Source organism: Chanos chanos, chromosome 3 (assembly GCF_902362185.1).
Source record: "Chanos chanos chromosome 3, fChaCha1.1, whole genome shotgun sequence".
Classification (NCBI taxonomy): Eukaryota; Metazoa; Chordata; class Actinopteri; order Gonorynchiformes; family Chanidae; genus Chanos; species Chanos chanos.
Window position 1 is genome coordinate 14,711,928 of NC_044497.1, and position 16,246 is coordinate 14,728,173.

The 16,246-nt window shown below is 40.5% G+C and overlaps 1 protein-coding gene across 4 annotated transcripts in view; it reads right to left on the reverse strand.

Moving 5' to 3' along the window:
* Window positions 1-16,246, reverse strand: part of col11a1a (collagen, type XI, alpha 1a) — a 68,105-nt gene that overhangs the window by 36,040 nt on the left and 15,819 nt on the right. Inside the window, exons 5-18 of one of the 4 annotated variants that reach the window (XM_030768581.1) lie at window positions 14,493-14,618; window positions 12,095-12,181; window positions 11,216-11,314; window positions 8,315-8,614; window positions 6,528-6,593; window positions 6,225-6,266; window positions 5,990-6,052; window positions 3,613-3,687; window positions 3,301-3,384; window positions 2,736-2,792; window positions 1,262-1,315; window positions 1,094-1,147; window positions 722-775; window positions 559-612 (exon numbers count right to left, since the gene is read on the reverse strand). In XM_030768581.1, the coding sequence (XP_030624441.1) occupies window positions 559-612; window positions 722-775; window positions 1,094-1,147; window positions 1,262-1,315; window positions 2,736-2,792; window positions 3,301-3,384; window positions 3,613-3,687; window positions 5,990-6,052; window positions 6,225-6,266; window positions 6,528-6,593; window positions 8,315-8,614; window positions 11,216-11,314; window positions 12,095-12,181; window positions 14,493-14,618 (1,215 nt within the window). Of the gene's footprint in view, window positions 1-558; window positions 613-721; window positions 776-1,093; window positions 1,148-1,261; window positions 1,316-2,735; window positions 2,793-3,300; window positions 3,385-3,612; window positions 3,688-5,989; window positions 6,053-6,224; window positions 6,267-6,527; window positions 6,594-8,314; window positions 8,615-11,215; window positions 11,383-11,574; window positions 11,752-12,072; window positions 12,182-14,492; window positions 14,619-16,246 lie in introns of all 4 variants that reach the window. The other 3 variants (XM_030768582.1, XM_030768580.1, XM_030768583.1) reach the window with 3 other exon arrangements.

The following is a 16,246-nucleotide window of genomic DNA, read 5'->3' on the forward strand; positions in this document are numbered from 1 at the left end:
CATAAGTTAATTATCTGATTTGGGAGTTTCTTTTTGATGACTCGTATAAATTAAAGACCAGGTCTGTGCCTACAGTTGTACCCACTGACCACTGTAGATTAGTCATTGACCAAATCTGGCACAGAAAAGACACAGAAAAAATGCCAAAGGCATTTAAACTCCATACAGTAAACATTCCACTGATAAATCTTTGAGCTATCACAATGCCAGGTTAGTTTAATCTGGCAAATCAACCATAATTTGACCATAATCTCATTAATGCTTGATTATTTTCTTTTTTTTCCAGGGAACAAAGACCCATTGTTAATTGAAACTATTCAGAAATACCATTCAGTATCCTCTTCTGTATGGTAGTGCATTTCTTAGTGTGTACTGGTTTGGTCTTCTCTTAATAAGGGACAATGAAGTCTCAAGTTTTGTAAACTACACTATTTTTATTATCACTCTATGTCTTACAAAATGTAGTGCAATTCTCACTCATCTGTCTTAGAGAAAGCTGAAAAGCTGTCCACTCTGACTATTTACGGTCTGTGGTGTAGGAGAGGTATGTGTACTTACCCTGTGCCCCTTCTCACCAGGAAGACCTGGAAGTCCGTCAAAGCCTCTGTCACCCTAAACAAATCACAGAGAGATGATGAGGTTACCTCTTTGATCAGATCCATGTCATTACAGATTTTGGTGTTTATATTTACAAATTTGCTTGTGATAATGTGTGCCATACCTTGGCCCCCGACTCCCCAGGCATTCCACGAGCGCCATCAGCTCCAGCACGACCCTAGATTGAAAATGATGTATTCTAAAACTCGTTGTATAACAGCACATCCAGCAAAAACTGCATAAAAGCAAAAACATGCGTAAATTCTGGAAACATCCTTCATAATCCAAAAACTGAGGATAAACATCTTTACCATTTGACTTGGATATTGAGTGGACTTGAGGGGGAAAAATATCGAATTTAATTTAGACATGGCTAGAGTTTCGCTTGGCTTTTGTTAAGGTAAATGACAAAGCTTGAGTGTAGAGTACAATGCAGAGAGAATGTAGTGTAAAACTCAATTCTCTGACTGAGCTACAAACAAGACACTCTACTCACCCTCTTGCCAGGTTTTCCAGATTGTCCTGGTGGACCTTGAACACCCCTGGGGCCCTGGAGTATATAATTTACATGTGAGGTTGTTGATATCAACTGAGTCTGGAATCTGTTATAGGTCTACATCTATAATTGATGGGTTTAATAACAAACTGGTCAATGACGTGATACCTGAGGACCAGGGTCTCCACTCTCACCCTTCAGTCCAGGAGCTCCAGGAATACCCTGAGAGAAAGAGAAAAAGACAGAGAGAGAGAGAGAGAGAGAGAGAGAGAGAGAGAGAGAGAGCAAAAGAGAATAATTAGATCAAAACAATGCTGAAAAACTATTAAAAGAGGTTGCACTTTGAACTCATGTATAGCATACACATAAGCAGCAGGTGGCAACCTTGGGCAATTCAACAAGCTACTCCAGTTTTCTCAACCTCTAGAAGAAAGAAAAAAATGAATTACATTTGAATTTTGGGTGAATATCTCACAAAAAAGGAAAAATGACAGGCTGACAAGATGACTAATGCGTGTGACTTGTTTTTCATGTATAAAATCATATTACTCAGAGAGAGTTTTGACTATATGTTGAGCTCAGTTAAATAGCCTCCCCTTTCTCTTTAGCACCACCATGTGATAGCAGTTTAGCACAATGAGACATACTTCTGGTCTGAACATAGTCATTTCTGACCTCAGAATTGCTTCCCTACAGTACAGGCTTAATAACTAAATTGGGTCCTTTTTTCACTCATGTTGAGGTCTAAAACTGCACAGAGCAATAGCAGGTTACAGAAGCAGGAATGTAGAAATGTTGTCATTTAGAAAATTCAACCTGTCTGCATTTACTTTCAATTATACTTCCAAACGATGCACAAGTAGTTATTTGTCAATTACAGTTGCACATCTCAGCTGAATGAATAGTATGCATTATACAGTCAAAAAAGTCCTTTTGAATTCTACTGTTTTCATACATTTTCAGTGGAACAAGGACTACAAAGAAGCATATAAAAATACACTAAGTATACTTGAGTGCCTAAAATCTCTTATCTTGTTCAGCTACCCCCCACCCCAAAATTCTAGAGAGCCCATTTTAGGGCATTTTCCCCTCATTATTCCTGTCTGAGACTGTAAAAGCCTGAACTTAGCAGGATCATTCCAGTTGCTCAGCCTGAAGTGACTTTGCCTCTAGTTAAGTGGAGGATCATGTATCAACAAGTCCTCAGGAGCACTAGCTGACAGAGAGAAGGACTGGGAAATGCCGTCTTGGCAGCAGGCATGGCTAAAAGAGATACAAAGGCTGATACAATGGTCATTAGCCAACTACCTGGCTACTGGAAGCTGCATGTAATACATGTAGTAATATAGTAAGGTATTATGTTACGTTGTGTGTATCAGGTGTGCGTATATGTGTGTGTGAGTGATGGGGTGGTGAAAGAGAGATGAATGTGGATAGAGAGAACACAGGAAAACTTTATATCATGAACAGAAGAGTTCGAAACATCTAAAGAGCTGCAATAAATATACCCCTACATGATTTAATAGATGAAAGAGAAAAATAGGAATTATATTTCAGTTTTTCACTCGTTCACAGTTCGAGGTGTGGGGAAGGACACACACTGAGGGACTTTCCTTTTTTTTTTTCTAATGGGGACACTCACCACAGGGCCGGACCTTCCAGTAAGACCCATTGGGCCTGGGGGGCCTCTCATGGCGAGCTGTGGAAACACAAACCATCAGTCAGAACCGCAGCAAACTCCTCTCTCACACCTACCACATGTCAAACACTCTTTCATTACTTCTCCCCACTCCTTGTTCTCTTTACTGTGGCAGAGCAAGCTCACATTCACATTTAATGATGATACAGCAAGCAGTGGCCTGAGGAGGTCCGGCTCAAGGCCAAACCTCGGCACTTCCAGCTAACCTCTGACACCTGTTGGACCTGCCCACCCTCGGGTCGCGAACCTGCCTGGTATTTTTAACAGGCTCTCACATCTGTCCAAACAGGCAGTGTTGCCCTGGACCACTAGGCTATCACTCCTTTTAGTACGTACAAATGTGGGCAGGCCAAACCCTTTACCACTACTCCAAACACCCTCCCTCCCTCTTGGCCCGTTCTCCAAACCGAAGGGCCGTAAAGCGCCTGTAACCTGGCCCTTCCCCCGCTTGAGCAGCTGTGCAAAGCAACCAGGGCCATTTGTTGGGTATGCTTCCCAGTTTACTTACCCTGGCCTGGGAGAGAATGGCCTGGGCCTGAGCTTCCTGAGCAGATACGACTGGGCCTTTCTCCCCATCCCCTCCAAAACGGAACTGTCAAACACAGACACACACCGATGACCAATTACATATTCTTATTATTTATTATTACACGTTACCTAAAGATTCAGATATTATCACATTTTCTTAAAATCTACTAAAGAAGAATTTCTTAGTTGCTGCAAAATTTCATAAACATTTCATTTAAAAAAATATGATAGGAGGTGCTGTTCTTTGCTAGGCCAGGATATTAAGACATCTGATTTTTTGAAAGAGTCTTACTGGCAGCATCAGCATGGTGCCAGGAGGTCCTGGCAAACCATCCGCTCCAGGAAGGCCAGCACGCCCAGCGGGACCCTGAAAGACAGAACAAAAAAGAAAGAATGAGAGAGTGTATGTGTGTAAAGGGAGGGAAAAGGGGGGTCACAAACATCAAAATGTGAAAGAGAGAGAGAGAGAGAGAGAGAGAGAGAGAGAGAGATGACAGAGAAAGGAAACAGTAGGGAAACCCATGTAAAAAAAAACCTCATAATCTCCACACCTCCTCAATAAAAGCCATTTCCATGTTCAGAACCTGTTGATGTTCCACTGCCTTAATGGCTTTTCCATACAGTATGACTATTGGACTTGTTCTTCCAGGTGGGTTTCTTTCTTTCTCTTTCCCTGGTGACCCATTTCCTTAAACTAATCTGCAATATTATTTTACGTTTCCTTTGAGTCCAACTGAGCTGTAACAGTTAAATAATCGTAAGGAACCTGTACTTGGCGGGTCACTGAGCTAACACAAATTTATGTTCAAGGCCTCTCAGTACATTCACTATAGTCCAGGGTCAGTACAGTCTCTGAATCTATGTCAACTGGTCACATGATCCATGACCTCTGGTCGCATGATCCATGGTGCAATTTCACCTCTAATTTCCCAAAGACATCTTACTGTGGAGAATATGAAATATATTACAGAATGTCATCTCAGATTAAGCTTCTATAACAGAGGCAAATGGGACTGGCTAATGGTTGATTGCAGTTCATTCCAGTAACACTGGGCGTCTAAGAAGAGATAGCTATGATGTAAGCCGTTTAGTTCACTGCTTGTCCCGTTTAAGCTTTTTAGAGCTGCATTAATGTGTCCCAATGTCTTGTCTACATCTTTAACTCTCTCTCTCTCTCTCTCTCTCTCTCTCTCTCTCTCTCAGACTAAACGGATATTTTCTCAGCCTGTGCTGGTATGTTTGCTCAGTAACTCTTAGCATCATTACTATGCGCTCTGTACACTCCACAGAGTCAGTTTGTTTGTGAGGCCAAGCACTGTCCACAGTCCAAAACTAACACCACGCCGCCAGGCAACGTGTGGAGGTTGTGTGCAAAGCCTACCCCTAAATGACTCCTAATGATGATCAATAACATAAATTTCAAATGAGCCAACACACAAGAATGCTCTTTTTTGAAACTCCTAACCAACAAATCAATAGAAGGAGAGGGTGTCTGCCGATTTTTAAATACGACCATGGAGTTCAACTTCCACCATACCAATAAGCTTAAAAGCTATCCATGAACTTCTGGTTTGTATCCACACCTGATCTACATAATACATCAACAAAATATTAAATTCATAATTTTTAAAATAATGAGAGAATAGACTGATTGGTCAATGGGTATGCATGTGGTCACTTTTAATACGTCAAACACAAAGTATGACTTTATCAAGAGAAGATATGTGCATCACCATAAACCTTCTAAAAAAAAGTCCAAACAAACAAACAAACAAACAAACAAAAAAGTCCCAGAGAACAAGTTTCAGATTTCTAAGTCAGCTGCATGCAACCTAATCCTATTCTCTAGCCGGCAACTATTTCTCAGCAGAGAGAGCAGCACGATCGCAACAGCATGGTGAAGACACAGGAGGAATGAGAGGAGTAGGATCATTCCAGGTCACCGTTCAGTGATAAGCTCCCTGAAAACTGAGCAACAAGATCCTGACACCCTCCTCAGAGGATAAACAAATGGCGAAAGAATCCAGTCAGAATTAATCAGGCCAGTGCCTTGGGTAAAAGCTTTATATTCCTCAGGCTTTCCATTACTAAGAAACTGGTGTATGGACCTGGAAGGTGGAAGAATGTTATGTCTCACGCCCTCTCTGGGCCTGACTACTGCCATGGGTTGAAGAGCATACCCATTTGACTGGACCTTAACTCAAAGCGGCAGACAATGTTTTACTCCATACTTCTCTCTCTGGATGTACATATATCTCTTTGCCAGTCTTGATGTAACTATATTTCCACCTTTCAGTCAAATTGCACTTATGTTCACAGTGAAGTGAAAACTAATGCTTTGATGAATTAAGTGTTTTTTTTTATATCAGTGACATAACTTTTTCCAGTTAAAAGAATCTATGAAGATCTATATTATGGACCTTTTGGGTTCATTTTTTTTTTTTTAGGGTTTTGCCTCAGGGTCACGAATAGAAAACACGATACGTACCAAAAGAATCATGACAGGCAAAGTCTCAAACCAGAAATCTGACTCAGCCCTGGAGACATGATGACAGATCCTGAATCCTCAAGAGAGAGAGAGAGAGAGAGAGCGCACCTCCTCTCTCCCCAAAACTTGGGTCAGAGGTCATTAACCCACACAGAGCTCAGTGTCAAGAATAGAAACTCACCCTATCACCAGGATCTCCAGAGGGGCCAGGAGGACCTTGTAGACCTGGGGGACCAGGAAGACCCTGTAGGCAATAAAAGGTGAAGGAACTGAGCGAGAACTTATGTCAGAAACTCAATGACATACTATAACCACTGCCTCAAAGCACATAAAGAGGTCTGCTCTCCATTTTTGTTAAGATGAAAGTTGTAATAGTGTAGAATATTTGACATATTCCAAAATTTTGGGTCACTCACAGCTGGGCCTGGTGGTCCAGGGGGTCCTTCAATCAGCATTCCCTATGACAGGTCAAAAAAGATTCAGCTCGAAGAATGATACGATTAGCACGAAAGGGGTTTTGAAAGTGAAAGTTCACAGTGCAAAATGGGCTTTACATTCAAACTGTGAAGCAGAGAAAACTTATCAGGAACACCATGCAGTATAAACATAATTTCTGACATGTTGTTGCAGTCCTCTTCAAAAGGGACGCGTTTATGAGATTTCTTTTCCTCTTGCCATACAAAAGGAGTGGATCATGTGCTTTGTGTCTCTTCACTTACAGGCTCAATGACAGCTGGCTCTCCCTTCTCTCCCTTCTGACCCAAATAGCCAAGCCCTCCGCCAACCTAAAAACACACACACAACATGGCAATGCTGAAAGCAGCTCAAACCATATCTCAGTGGGCCAGTAGTAGAAAAAAGAGAAGGGGATGCATTCAAAGGAATGTGTAAGAATATGGCATGAGGTAATGTACTGCACCAGTGCCATTATAATTCAGAAATTTTATATCATATATGTATTTATAAATATATATATATATATATATATATATATATATATATATATATATATATATATATAAAATAATAAATCTATCTCTTCCTCATTCAAAAAATGATCAGAACTCATTTAAACTTACCTGTCGTGACTACTGAAACCTATTTATGTCATATTCTTACACATTTGTTGTGTATTACATTCAAGAAGAGTGGATGCAACCAGTTCTAATACTGAGTGAAACCAGGTTGAAAGGTGAGGGGGTTCAAAGGGCACATTGTGTTAGTTCTAATGCAAGGTGATGGTTGTTTAACATTCCATGCTTTATGCTTGAGATGGAAAGTAGGGTCATTGCCTTACAACAGATTTTGTGTGTCTTGGGGATAAAAAAGAAAAGAGAGGGATTATGGTGCAGTGGGATGAACAGATGCAGATGACTGTGGTGGAAGTGTCAGTGGAGGGCCACTACATCAGCATGTGATTTCCCCTTCCGATTGTATCTCTCCGTTCCCTGACCTATTAGGAGATGTGGCATCAGCTCTGTTTGGTATCATGTAGTTACCATTCAGGAACAGTTTGGTTGATTTAACTCAGAGCCACTGTGTAGTGTTGAGTGCTGTGGATGAAAGGCAGCCAGATGCTGTTGGTTTTGTACTTATCTCACTCTGGTGACACTGGAGAATGGAGCCATTCATTGTGTGAAGATCTGCGTATAAGCAGAATTGAGCTAAGCTTAGCCTGTATGGCTAAGTGTGTGTGTGTGTGTGTGTGTACCTATGTGCGCGTTAAAAGTCCCTTTTCAGACCTCACAGGATGTTGGGTGTAAGGACAGCCCTGCAACGTTTAATCTAACATTTATTCCTTGAAAGCTTGCAGGCCTCACACATAGTACACTGCAGTTCACACCAATATGACCAGACTTGGGCAGGTAAAACTGCTCCATTCTGCCATGAGTCTCTTATGTCATACTCAGGTAGTACATAATGCTTTGTTTGGAGGTGGGGGACCAGGGTGGGCCTGAGCAGACAGCTGGGTCTGTGGTATGGGGTAATTGTCATGCCTTCAGGGCCAACTTGAGTTACTGACTGCCTCTTCATAAGAAAAAGAAAAAAAAAAGTAGTAGGAGCTTCAATGGCAGTGACTCCATTTTTTATGGGCGGAGAGTGGGTGTGGAGGAGGTAGGGGTGGGGTCAGTGGTTTGTTGCAGATTACATGTCTGCATGTGTGTGTTCGTCTGTGTGCGTGTCCCTATGTCTACATGTGTGACTGAGTGTATGTGTGTGTATTTGAGACAAGGGGAAAAGAAACCCTTGGTTCTGGTGTCAGCGTCAGTTTGATCCACAACACTTCTCAACGTGCCCTGGACAGTGTGAAAAGATGTTAACTGTTTTCAGGATATAGTGATGACAGATGTTTCAGATTCAACACACACATAACACGACAATGACAAATTCCCCATGCCAAGCGTTCAACTACGCAGCCACGATGCTTCCAGATGCATGCTAACCTCCCAGGATCCACAAGACCAGGTCGACCGGCGACCATCGCACGCACCCCCCAGCGCGTCACCTGGGGTGCGATACTCACCTCTGTTTCCACCACATCAGTTTCGGCAGGAACCCCAGGACCAACCTCATCCTCATAAGTGGCAGTGGGATTTGGCAACTCATCATATGCCCCGTATTCATACTGATTTTTGTCAAGTTCGCTCAAGTCATACTCCTTAAGGTCATACTCCTTAAAGTCATACGCGTCCGCTCCAGGGTCAGCAGTGTTGGTGGGCTCCATGGCCTCTGGGACAGCGGTAGGCTCCTGACCGGCTTGGGCCGTCCCAGTGACATAGTCACCAACAATTTCCTCTTCCACAGCCTTATTTTTACCCAAGTAATGAAGCGCAGGGTTGAGCAACGAAAGGAACACGGATGTTAGTTAAGCAGTTAAGCCTCGGACTACTGTCTTCAAATTCTAATGCAGAGCAGGGTAAAAAAAAAACGAATCCAGCATGATTTACTTTAAATAAGAATGCAGGTATAACTGGGATAGCAACATGGTAACACCTTATTTTCCTCCCGTTGTTAAACGGAAGCTTTATAATCAATTGGCTTTTGATCTGAAATGTTGATATAATGCAAGCTGACGGTGGGTTAATACCTAAATACTGTTATTCCAGGCACATCCGTGAAAGTTTTTTTTTTTTTAATCAAGAGTAAAGACATGAAAATGTTTAATAGCATTTTAAGTGACTCCCAAACATTCATAGTTGGCATCTGAAGGCATCATTTTTGTCATGTCAAGTGATTGCTACAATTATTAGACATCACATCAAACTACGAATGTGACTAAATACAAATACAACTAAGTTCTTAAAAGACTGTGATAATTCTGATGCAGTCTCACATTACCAAATTATATATGTGTAACTAATAAATATGTAAATTGCAATTTGTGTAAATTGCAATGAATGCAATTATAAATTGCAAAATTGTAAATGTTTTTACATTTATTATCTAAAATGAGTGCTCAGCATCTTAATTTAGCACTTAGCACAGAGGGATAAATAAAGTGTTACCTTGATTTCAAAAGCATTACTAATTCTGATATGATTTCAAAAATATATCATCATATAAGTCTATGACAGACTTGAAGATATCCCAGTCTTTATCCATATTAAACATAATGGCCAAGCAGAATTATGCATAATGATGGAGAAAAGACTGAAATAAATGAAGTAAGTCTGAAATGACACTAATGTAATTCATTAAGCGCAACTTACTCTACTCAAACAGAGATGTGCGAAGCAGAAGAGTGCAGACATTTGGAAACGTTACTGTTTTCAGTTATTTTCTTAATACATAATTATTTAGCGTATCACTTAATGAATTCAGCTCTTTTTCTTGTAGTTACATAAATATATATGTATATTAATACACACCATGTCCAGGTTATGATGTGTGTGGTATGTCTGCACTCTGTTTTTGGCACCAAAGTATAAATATACAAAACTATGCTATAACAAAAGTCTCTCAGTGTAAACCTCTCCCCCTATAACTTTGATTTAGCTTTGTTTGTGAATACTGTAAATGTCATGACACAAGTCAAACCTTACTTGCCATTACTTTTTCTTTTTTTTTTTCAAAATGACAAAAAATATATTCACGTCTGTTTTCTTGTGCCACAACATCTATCGGTACACTTGGCTAGTACACAGCTTACGCTAAAGAGCTGGCTGTGAAAGGGATCTGCACGGTTGATTACAGTTCTGCTGAAATGGTTAGAGTCAGAACTATGGAATCAAGCTACTGCAGAAGGTTTCAGGGGCAACTTTTTTGATGCCTTCTCTTACTAGGGGCATCTGATACTCCCACCCGCCCCCTAGTATTTTGAATGGCATAAATGTGACTTCTCACATTAGCCATGTTTTTGACTCACTTTCCCAGAGAACTTTGCCTAATTTTAATTGGACGTACTGTCTTGTCAATCATGGCTATGGCTGCATATTGGCCAATCAGAATAAGCAATGGTAAGAAAAGCATTTTCTGATTTATTTACCTTATTTTAAACAGGCCTTTATGGAGAACAAAGTTCATTTCACTTACACAGACTTTTCATAAAGGTGTTATTCACACTCCAACCTGAGGAGGCAGCAGTTTTGGAGGTGCATCTTGAGACAGTTGGCAGATAGTTGGCTCTGGGTGCTGAGAACCATGCTGCTTCATTTAAGCACTGTGTGGTTCTCATTACCACAGACCTTTTATATAAAGGCTTGACCACAAGCAGAGACAAAGACTGGCCAGATCTCAGAGGAATGCATCCTCTAATAAAAAACAAACATGCCTCCCACATGTGTATTACTCTTATTCTTCAGCTATGACTCATTTAACACTTAAATGCTTCTTACCACCAACCATTCTGAAATAATTTTCATCGAGCATTCTGTTATATAAATTTTCATGCTTTACATTGTATTCCTTCTTTCCTTTAAGCCACTAACTCTGACAAATTTCAGTGAGTAATACTTTGAACAAACTGATTGATTTCCTTAATTTTCCTTAAGTGCAGCCTTAACTACCATTGACTTAAACAACAGAAAGCAAAAAACAAATGGCATGACAATCCACTGACAGAGGTTCTGTTTGAGAACAAAACGCATATTCTGATTGACAATGTGTTATATGGCAGTGTATAAGAAAGTGGATTGACTAAACGTGAGACATGGCATGGTTTTCAGCTTTGTGTTGTTTATCTTTGTCCAACAGTTCCTCTGAACAAACCCCTGAGCAACTAACAATTGTAATACAAACATTAACAGTAAAAACAGAACAATTACTCTGAATTGTTTTGTCTTTGTCATTTCATACCATATACTTCCTTGTCATGTCTTCCTGGGAAGATGTCTCTCCCTTTTTTTTTTTTATTTTCAAACCTCTTTTATCATGTAAAGGTGATCAAAAAAGAGACTAAAATATTTACCTCATTTGGTCCAGTAGGGTCAATGGGAGACTGAGTTTGAGTAGCATCTATCGTTCCGTAGTCCCTGTCAGTATAGTACTCTCCATCTATATTGGTTAGCTGAAGTTGTGTCACATTGAGAAGGAAGAAAAGGAAGGAGAGAGGGAGGATTAACATAGGATGAGCACGTCACAAGAGTTATTAGCTGAGCCTCTAGTGTCATTTCTGCACAGTCTAGAGGAGAGAAAGAGTGGGGGCAGGGATGGGTGGGGGAGGTGGGGACGAGGAGGTAGCATCCAAACTATCATCAGAGATTTCCTTTGCTTTTGCAGAGGAAAGATCTTGATGTGATTTGATCTGAACTACACTTGTACTGTTACCCCTAGAATGGCTTTTGTTCTCGCAGGAGCTGTTGCTTGGTAGCCATGTCTCTTCTTCTTATAGGTTAATTTTTTAGCTGCTGTTTTTTTGGGGACCAGGTACTTTAGGGGCTTGGCTTTAGATTTAGGGGACTTTTTCATCCTCTTCTTTTTCATGGAGACACTACGTTTCTTTCTCTGGAAAAAGGGAATGTTATGGTGACAGAAGGACAAGGTTACAACATAAACAACATCACGATGAACAGAAAAAGAAACAGGAGATTTCACAGCTTCCTTCTAGAGAAAGATATTCACCTTCATGGATGAGCTCATTCCACTCCAGTGACAGACAACGTATAACAGATTTGTATATACAGAGAGACATACAGAAGGATGGGTTTGCTTGACAGACAGGCAATACAAACAGACAGACAACACACTGTAATTGGGAGGAGAAAGGAGCCTGAGAGATCAGAGAGGAGGGACAGCAATACACCACATGACAAACAAACACACCATAAGTAATTGTTCTTCTTTTTACCTGAGGGTCAGAATATTCATCGGTTGCCGTGGTAGTGGTTCCCTCATAGTAATCATACAATTCACCGTAATCTAAACCAGTTGTGTACTGCACAGGAAGAGGGAGAAAGGTCAAAGGAGTGTTAGTAATGTGTGTGTTTCCAAAATACAACACTTTTGTCACACATACAATGTAACATACACTCTTGGTATATTACATAATAATATGGTTAGAAATTAAGCCCGTTTAAAAGGGTCATTTCATGGAGGCATTGTCCCAAACAATCTGCTGCCCCTTTTGTGCTAGAACTTGATTTAACATGTTTTGCTCAACAGCAAGGAGCAAGTTACTTAACACCAGAGTGGTTTGTCACTCCTCACACCACTTCAACAGTCACCTATTGTTTGAGACAATGCTTCCATAGAGACATTTTTTTTGTGAATTTAAATTTTTTTCAAACACAAATAAATCTGCCAAGCTGTATTAGTGCTGTGCATTAGGCATCTGATCATCAAACTGATCAGTGCCTTTTCAGCATATTATTTTCATTAGGCTACCATTACTGGGTGCATTTGCAGGTGGCTGTTTAAACCCCTATAAAACACTCATTCCTGTCCAGAAAAGTCATGAGAAAAAAGATGCAGCTGCTATATGACTGCCCCTATTTCATTCTTTTTTCCTCATCAGCCTGTGTGTGGAAATTACATCCTGCAGTACATCTAAAGAGAAACAAATTAGAGGCTGTGATTCACTAAAAGTGTCCCATGCCACTATATCATTTCCTTTTTTTTTTTATGAATATTTCATCTTCAAGCCTTTGAGACCAAGTACTTTAAGTTCCTGTACTAAACATTAAATCTCTGTCGCTGGGATCTGAGAAATCTCATAAAATGGTTCAAAAGTTCCTCTGATACAGTGAAAAGTACGGGAAAAATACATGAACTTTAAGTAGTAACACATCTCTCTTTTTTTTTTTAGCCTCAAATAAAATGCTAACTCAACCTGAGCCTTTATACTGATTAAATGTAAGCACACCAGGAGCTTTGACTGTTGTTAATTTCATTACGTAAAACGCTGCCTAAAACAAAATTGTATTAGAACCAGGGTTTGCTTGTACAGTCATTCATCAATGACTGGAAAGTGTTGTTACTGAATGAATTGTTAAAGCGATGTGCTAATGCGCTTCCCAGTCATCGCAACTGTCTGCATTCCTCCATTCAGTATCTCTATTTTTTTTCTCTTGTGTACAAGCATTGGCAGTTACAGTGATAGATGAAGCTACTGGAACAGATTCTCTTTCTCTGTCTTGCTTCATCCATCAAAGACAACTACATGTTAGTCTCCAAGCAGTTGTGGAGCTCAGAAAGCTGGAGCCTACAGACTAACAAGCCAGTTGGCCTTTCTCCATGACAAATCGTAATGGCTACACGATGGACTAGCCTGCCTAGCCAGGCCCTGATTCGCTGATTTATAGGAGATGATGATCCAGCAGGCAAGGTAACACTCAGTGAGTTGAGACTATGGAACCGAGGCTGTAAAAAATCCAAACCTTAATGTCTGTATTGACAAATCAGTCTTTTTGATTGGCATGTGGTGTTTGTTCTGATGAATTTCAGAGGGAAAGGATGAGTGTTAAAGGATGAGTGTTAAATTCCAAGCCTACAACACCATTCCACAGACATACATTCTGCTGTAATGTGTCAGTGCAATTATGGCTCCTTGGTGGCATATGCTAGATGATAGATTGTATGGTCTTCATGTTGTAAGACACTTTAAGAATGTAGCCTATGGTTTCATGTGGGAATAGACATTACAGCTTCGGTTATATTAAAAATTCATTGCTGCAAGAGTGAGTGCTCAGAGTTTCTGATAGATTTGGAGTGTAGATCTATTGCTTTTTTATGCATAGCCCTGTAAAACAATGTTTTTGTACGTCATACTGCATGGGTACATACGGCACGTGCCAGTAGTTCTGCTTTCCAACTACTGCTATAGCAGAGGGATCTGCAAAGTGCATTAGCAGAACAAACTCCAGGCCTCTGCAGAGTGGACTCAGACCCTATGGCATGTCAGGTATTCTCACTGTGATCCAGCCACTGACGTAGCCATTTATCCCGAGAGATAAAAAAACCCCCCAAAAAACAAAAAAACTACACATATGTAGATACTCTGAGGCCTGGCAATAAATTCTTATGATCCAAGAGTTAAAAAACAAATTCTCCTCCATTTTGATGTAAATGATAATATAATAAGGGAAAAGATTGTTTTCATTACATTTGACATTTGATATTTTCAAATCCATTTGTGTATGGGTTAATGGTTGTAGTTGGTTATTGTTCCTTGGCAACCAGTCCAGATGGAGCTCTGAGGAGTGAGGTGGGTACATACACTCTCACAGTAGGGTCTTCTTCATACTGACCTCTTCCTCAGGTTCCTGCGCCTGCAGTGTATCACGGTGTGGGGTATCACAGTCTGGGCTATAGTGCTCACAGTAGTCATAGGCTGCTTTAGGATCAGCCACAATCAGCAACTGCTGGATATCACCCTGTAAGAAATGAAAAAACACAAAACAAAACAATATGCTCATTTACTTATTACAGTAAGTGTCTGTTTGATTTGACTTCTTGTATAACATGACATTAACATCACAGGAGGAAAAAAAAATCTGATTGTTTTCTCAAACGTCTGTTAGATCTTGACCTAGGATCACAAGCGACATCTCAAACATGAATGTTATTCTCTGATACGATCTCAGATCACCTTGTGATTTATGCATCTACAGGTGGAGCCAATGCAGATTTATGCACAACTTAAAAAAAGAGTCACACACACACACACACACACACACACACACACACACACTGTTCTCTAGCACTGCTGAATTCTAGGACCGGGACCAGAGGCTCTGTTCTGAAGTTGGTAATAAATACCACACAACCAAGATCCACACAGCAAAGGAAATACTCCTAAGACATCCAAGTAAATTATTGCCTTTACCACTGGAGCTTCTAAGCAGGGAATCAAACATGTTCTATCAAGATGAAGGAGAACACCTGGGACTGATGATAACAAGGTGTGCATACATCATTCCATGTTTCCAACACACGCTTAGATGACAGTCTTTGTGAACAGCATGCATTAATAAAGTTAAATTAATAAAGTTTAGCCCCTGGGTTCAGGTCAAGAGGCTATTAGCCTGTTTGGAGAGAAAACACAGATCAAGTTTCTCTGAATGAGTTACAGTTTGTATGGTGTGACTGGTAGTGTTCGTTTCAATCTCTTGATTATTTCAAACATCTGTAAAGGACTTTGAGTTGTTTCATTATGTAGAATGAGAGAGTACAGTAATCGAATGCTCCCTGGAGTATGTGGAAGGAGAAACATTTATAAAGGATCAAGATTCTCAGGGTCAAAGCTTGCCTGTTCTCTTCTCTCCTGTGTGGTACGAAGAGTTCACCAGGACCCCAAATTTATATGAAACTTGTAGGAGATGACCTAGGTTCATACTGAGAGATTAACTTGAACAAGCACACCATACGATTTTGGAAACAGTTGAGTCTGGAGAAAATCTGTATGCCTTTGGTGGCCAGTGATGAATGCAAACATATGACTGACAAAGACCAGACATTCTGTCCTCTTGCCCAAAGGCCATAAGAAACACAAATTATAATGGCATTGAGGCTGTTCACTGCAAATAGCAATGGAACCCATAGCTTCTCCTGGGATTTGGAACAATCACTTCAACCAGCATGTTCCCTGTCAGGAGATTATACTGATGTGTGGTAGTGCTGTCATTCTCCAACTTAAGTTTTGGGTATTCATGGCACCACAAATGCCAAAAAAGAGCAAGAAAATTCAGAAACAAAGGCACTACTCAGGAATAAAATGGTTCACCATGCACCTTGACTCATACATCGGAACATTTTTGGCCTTAAAGAAATTAAATCAATTTTCTGGATGGTTATTCTCTATGCCTCTGCCATCTCTGCAGGGATTCTTGGGTGAAGAATTTGGTATGAGGTGAACTGGCATAGCTTAGCAGTGTGTCTCTGAGGTAAAGGCAAGAGGATGAATGTGCCCTGAGGCAGACTGGCAAGCTGACTTGTCCTGTTGCGTTGGATGCTGCCGAGTGAACCTCAAGAGACACTTCACTCACAATGACAGCACAGAGAA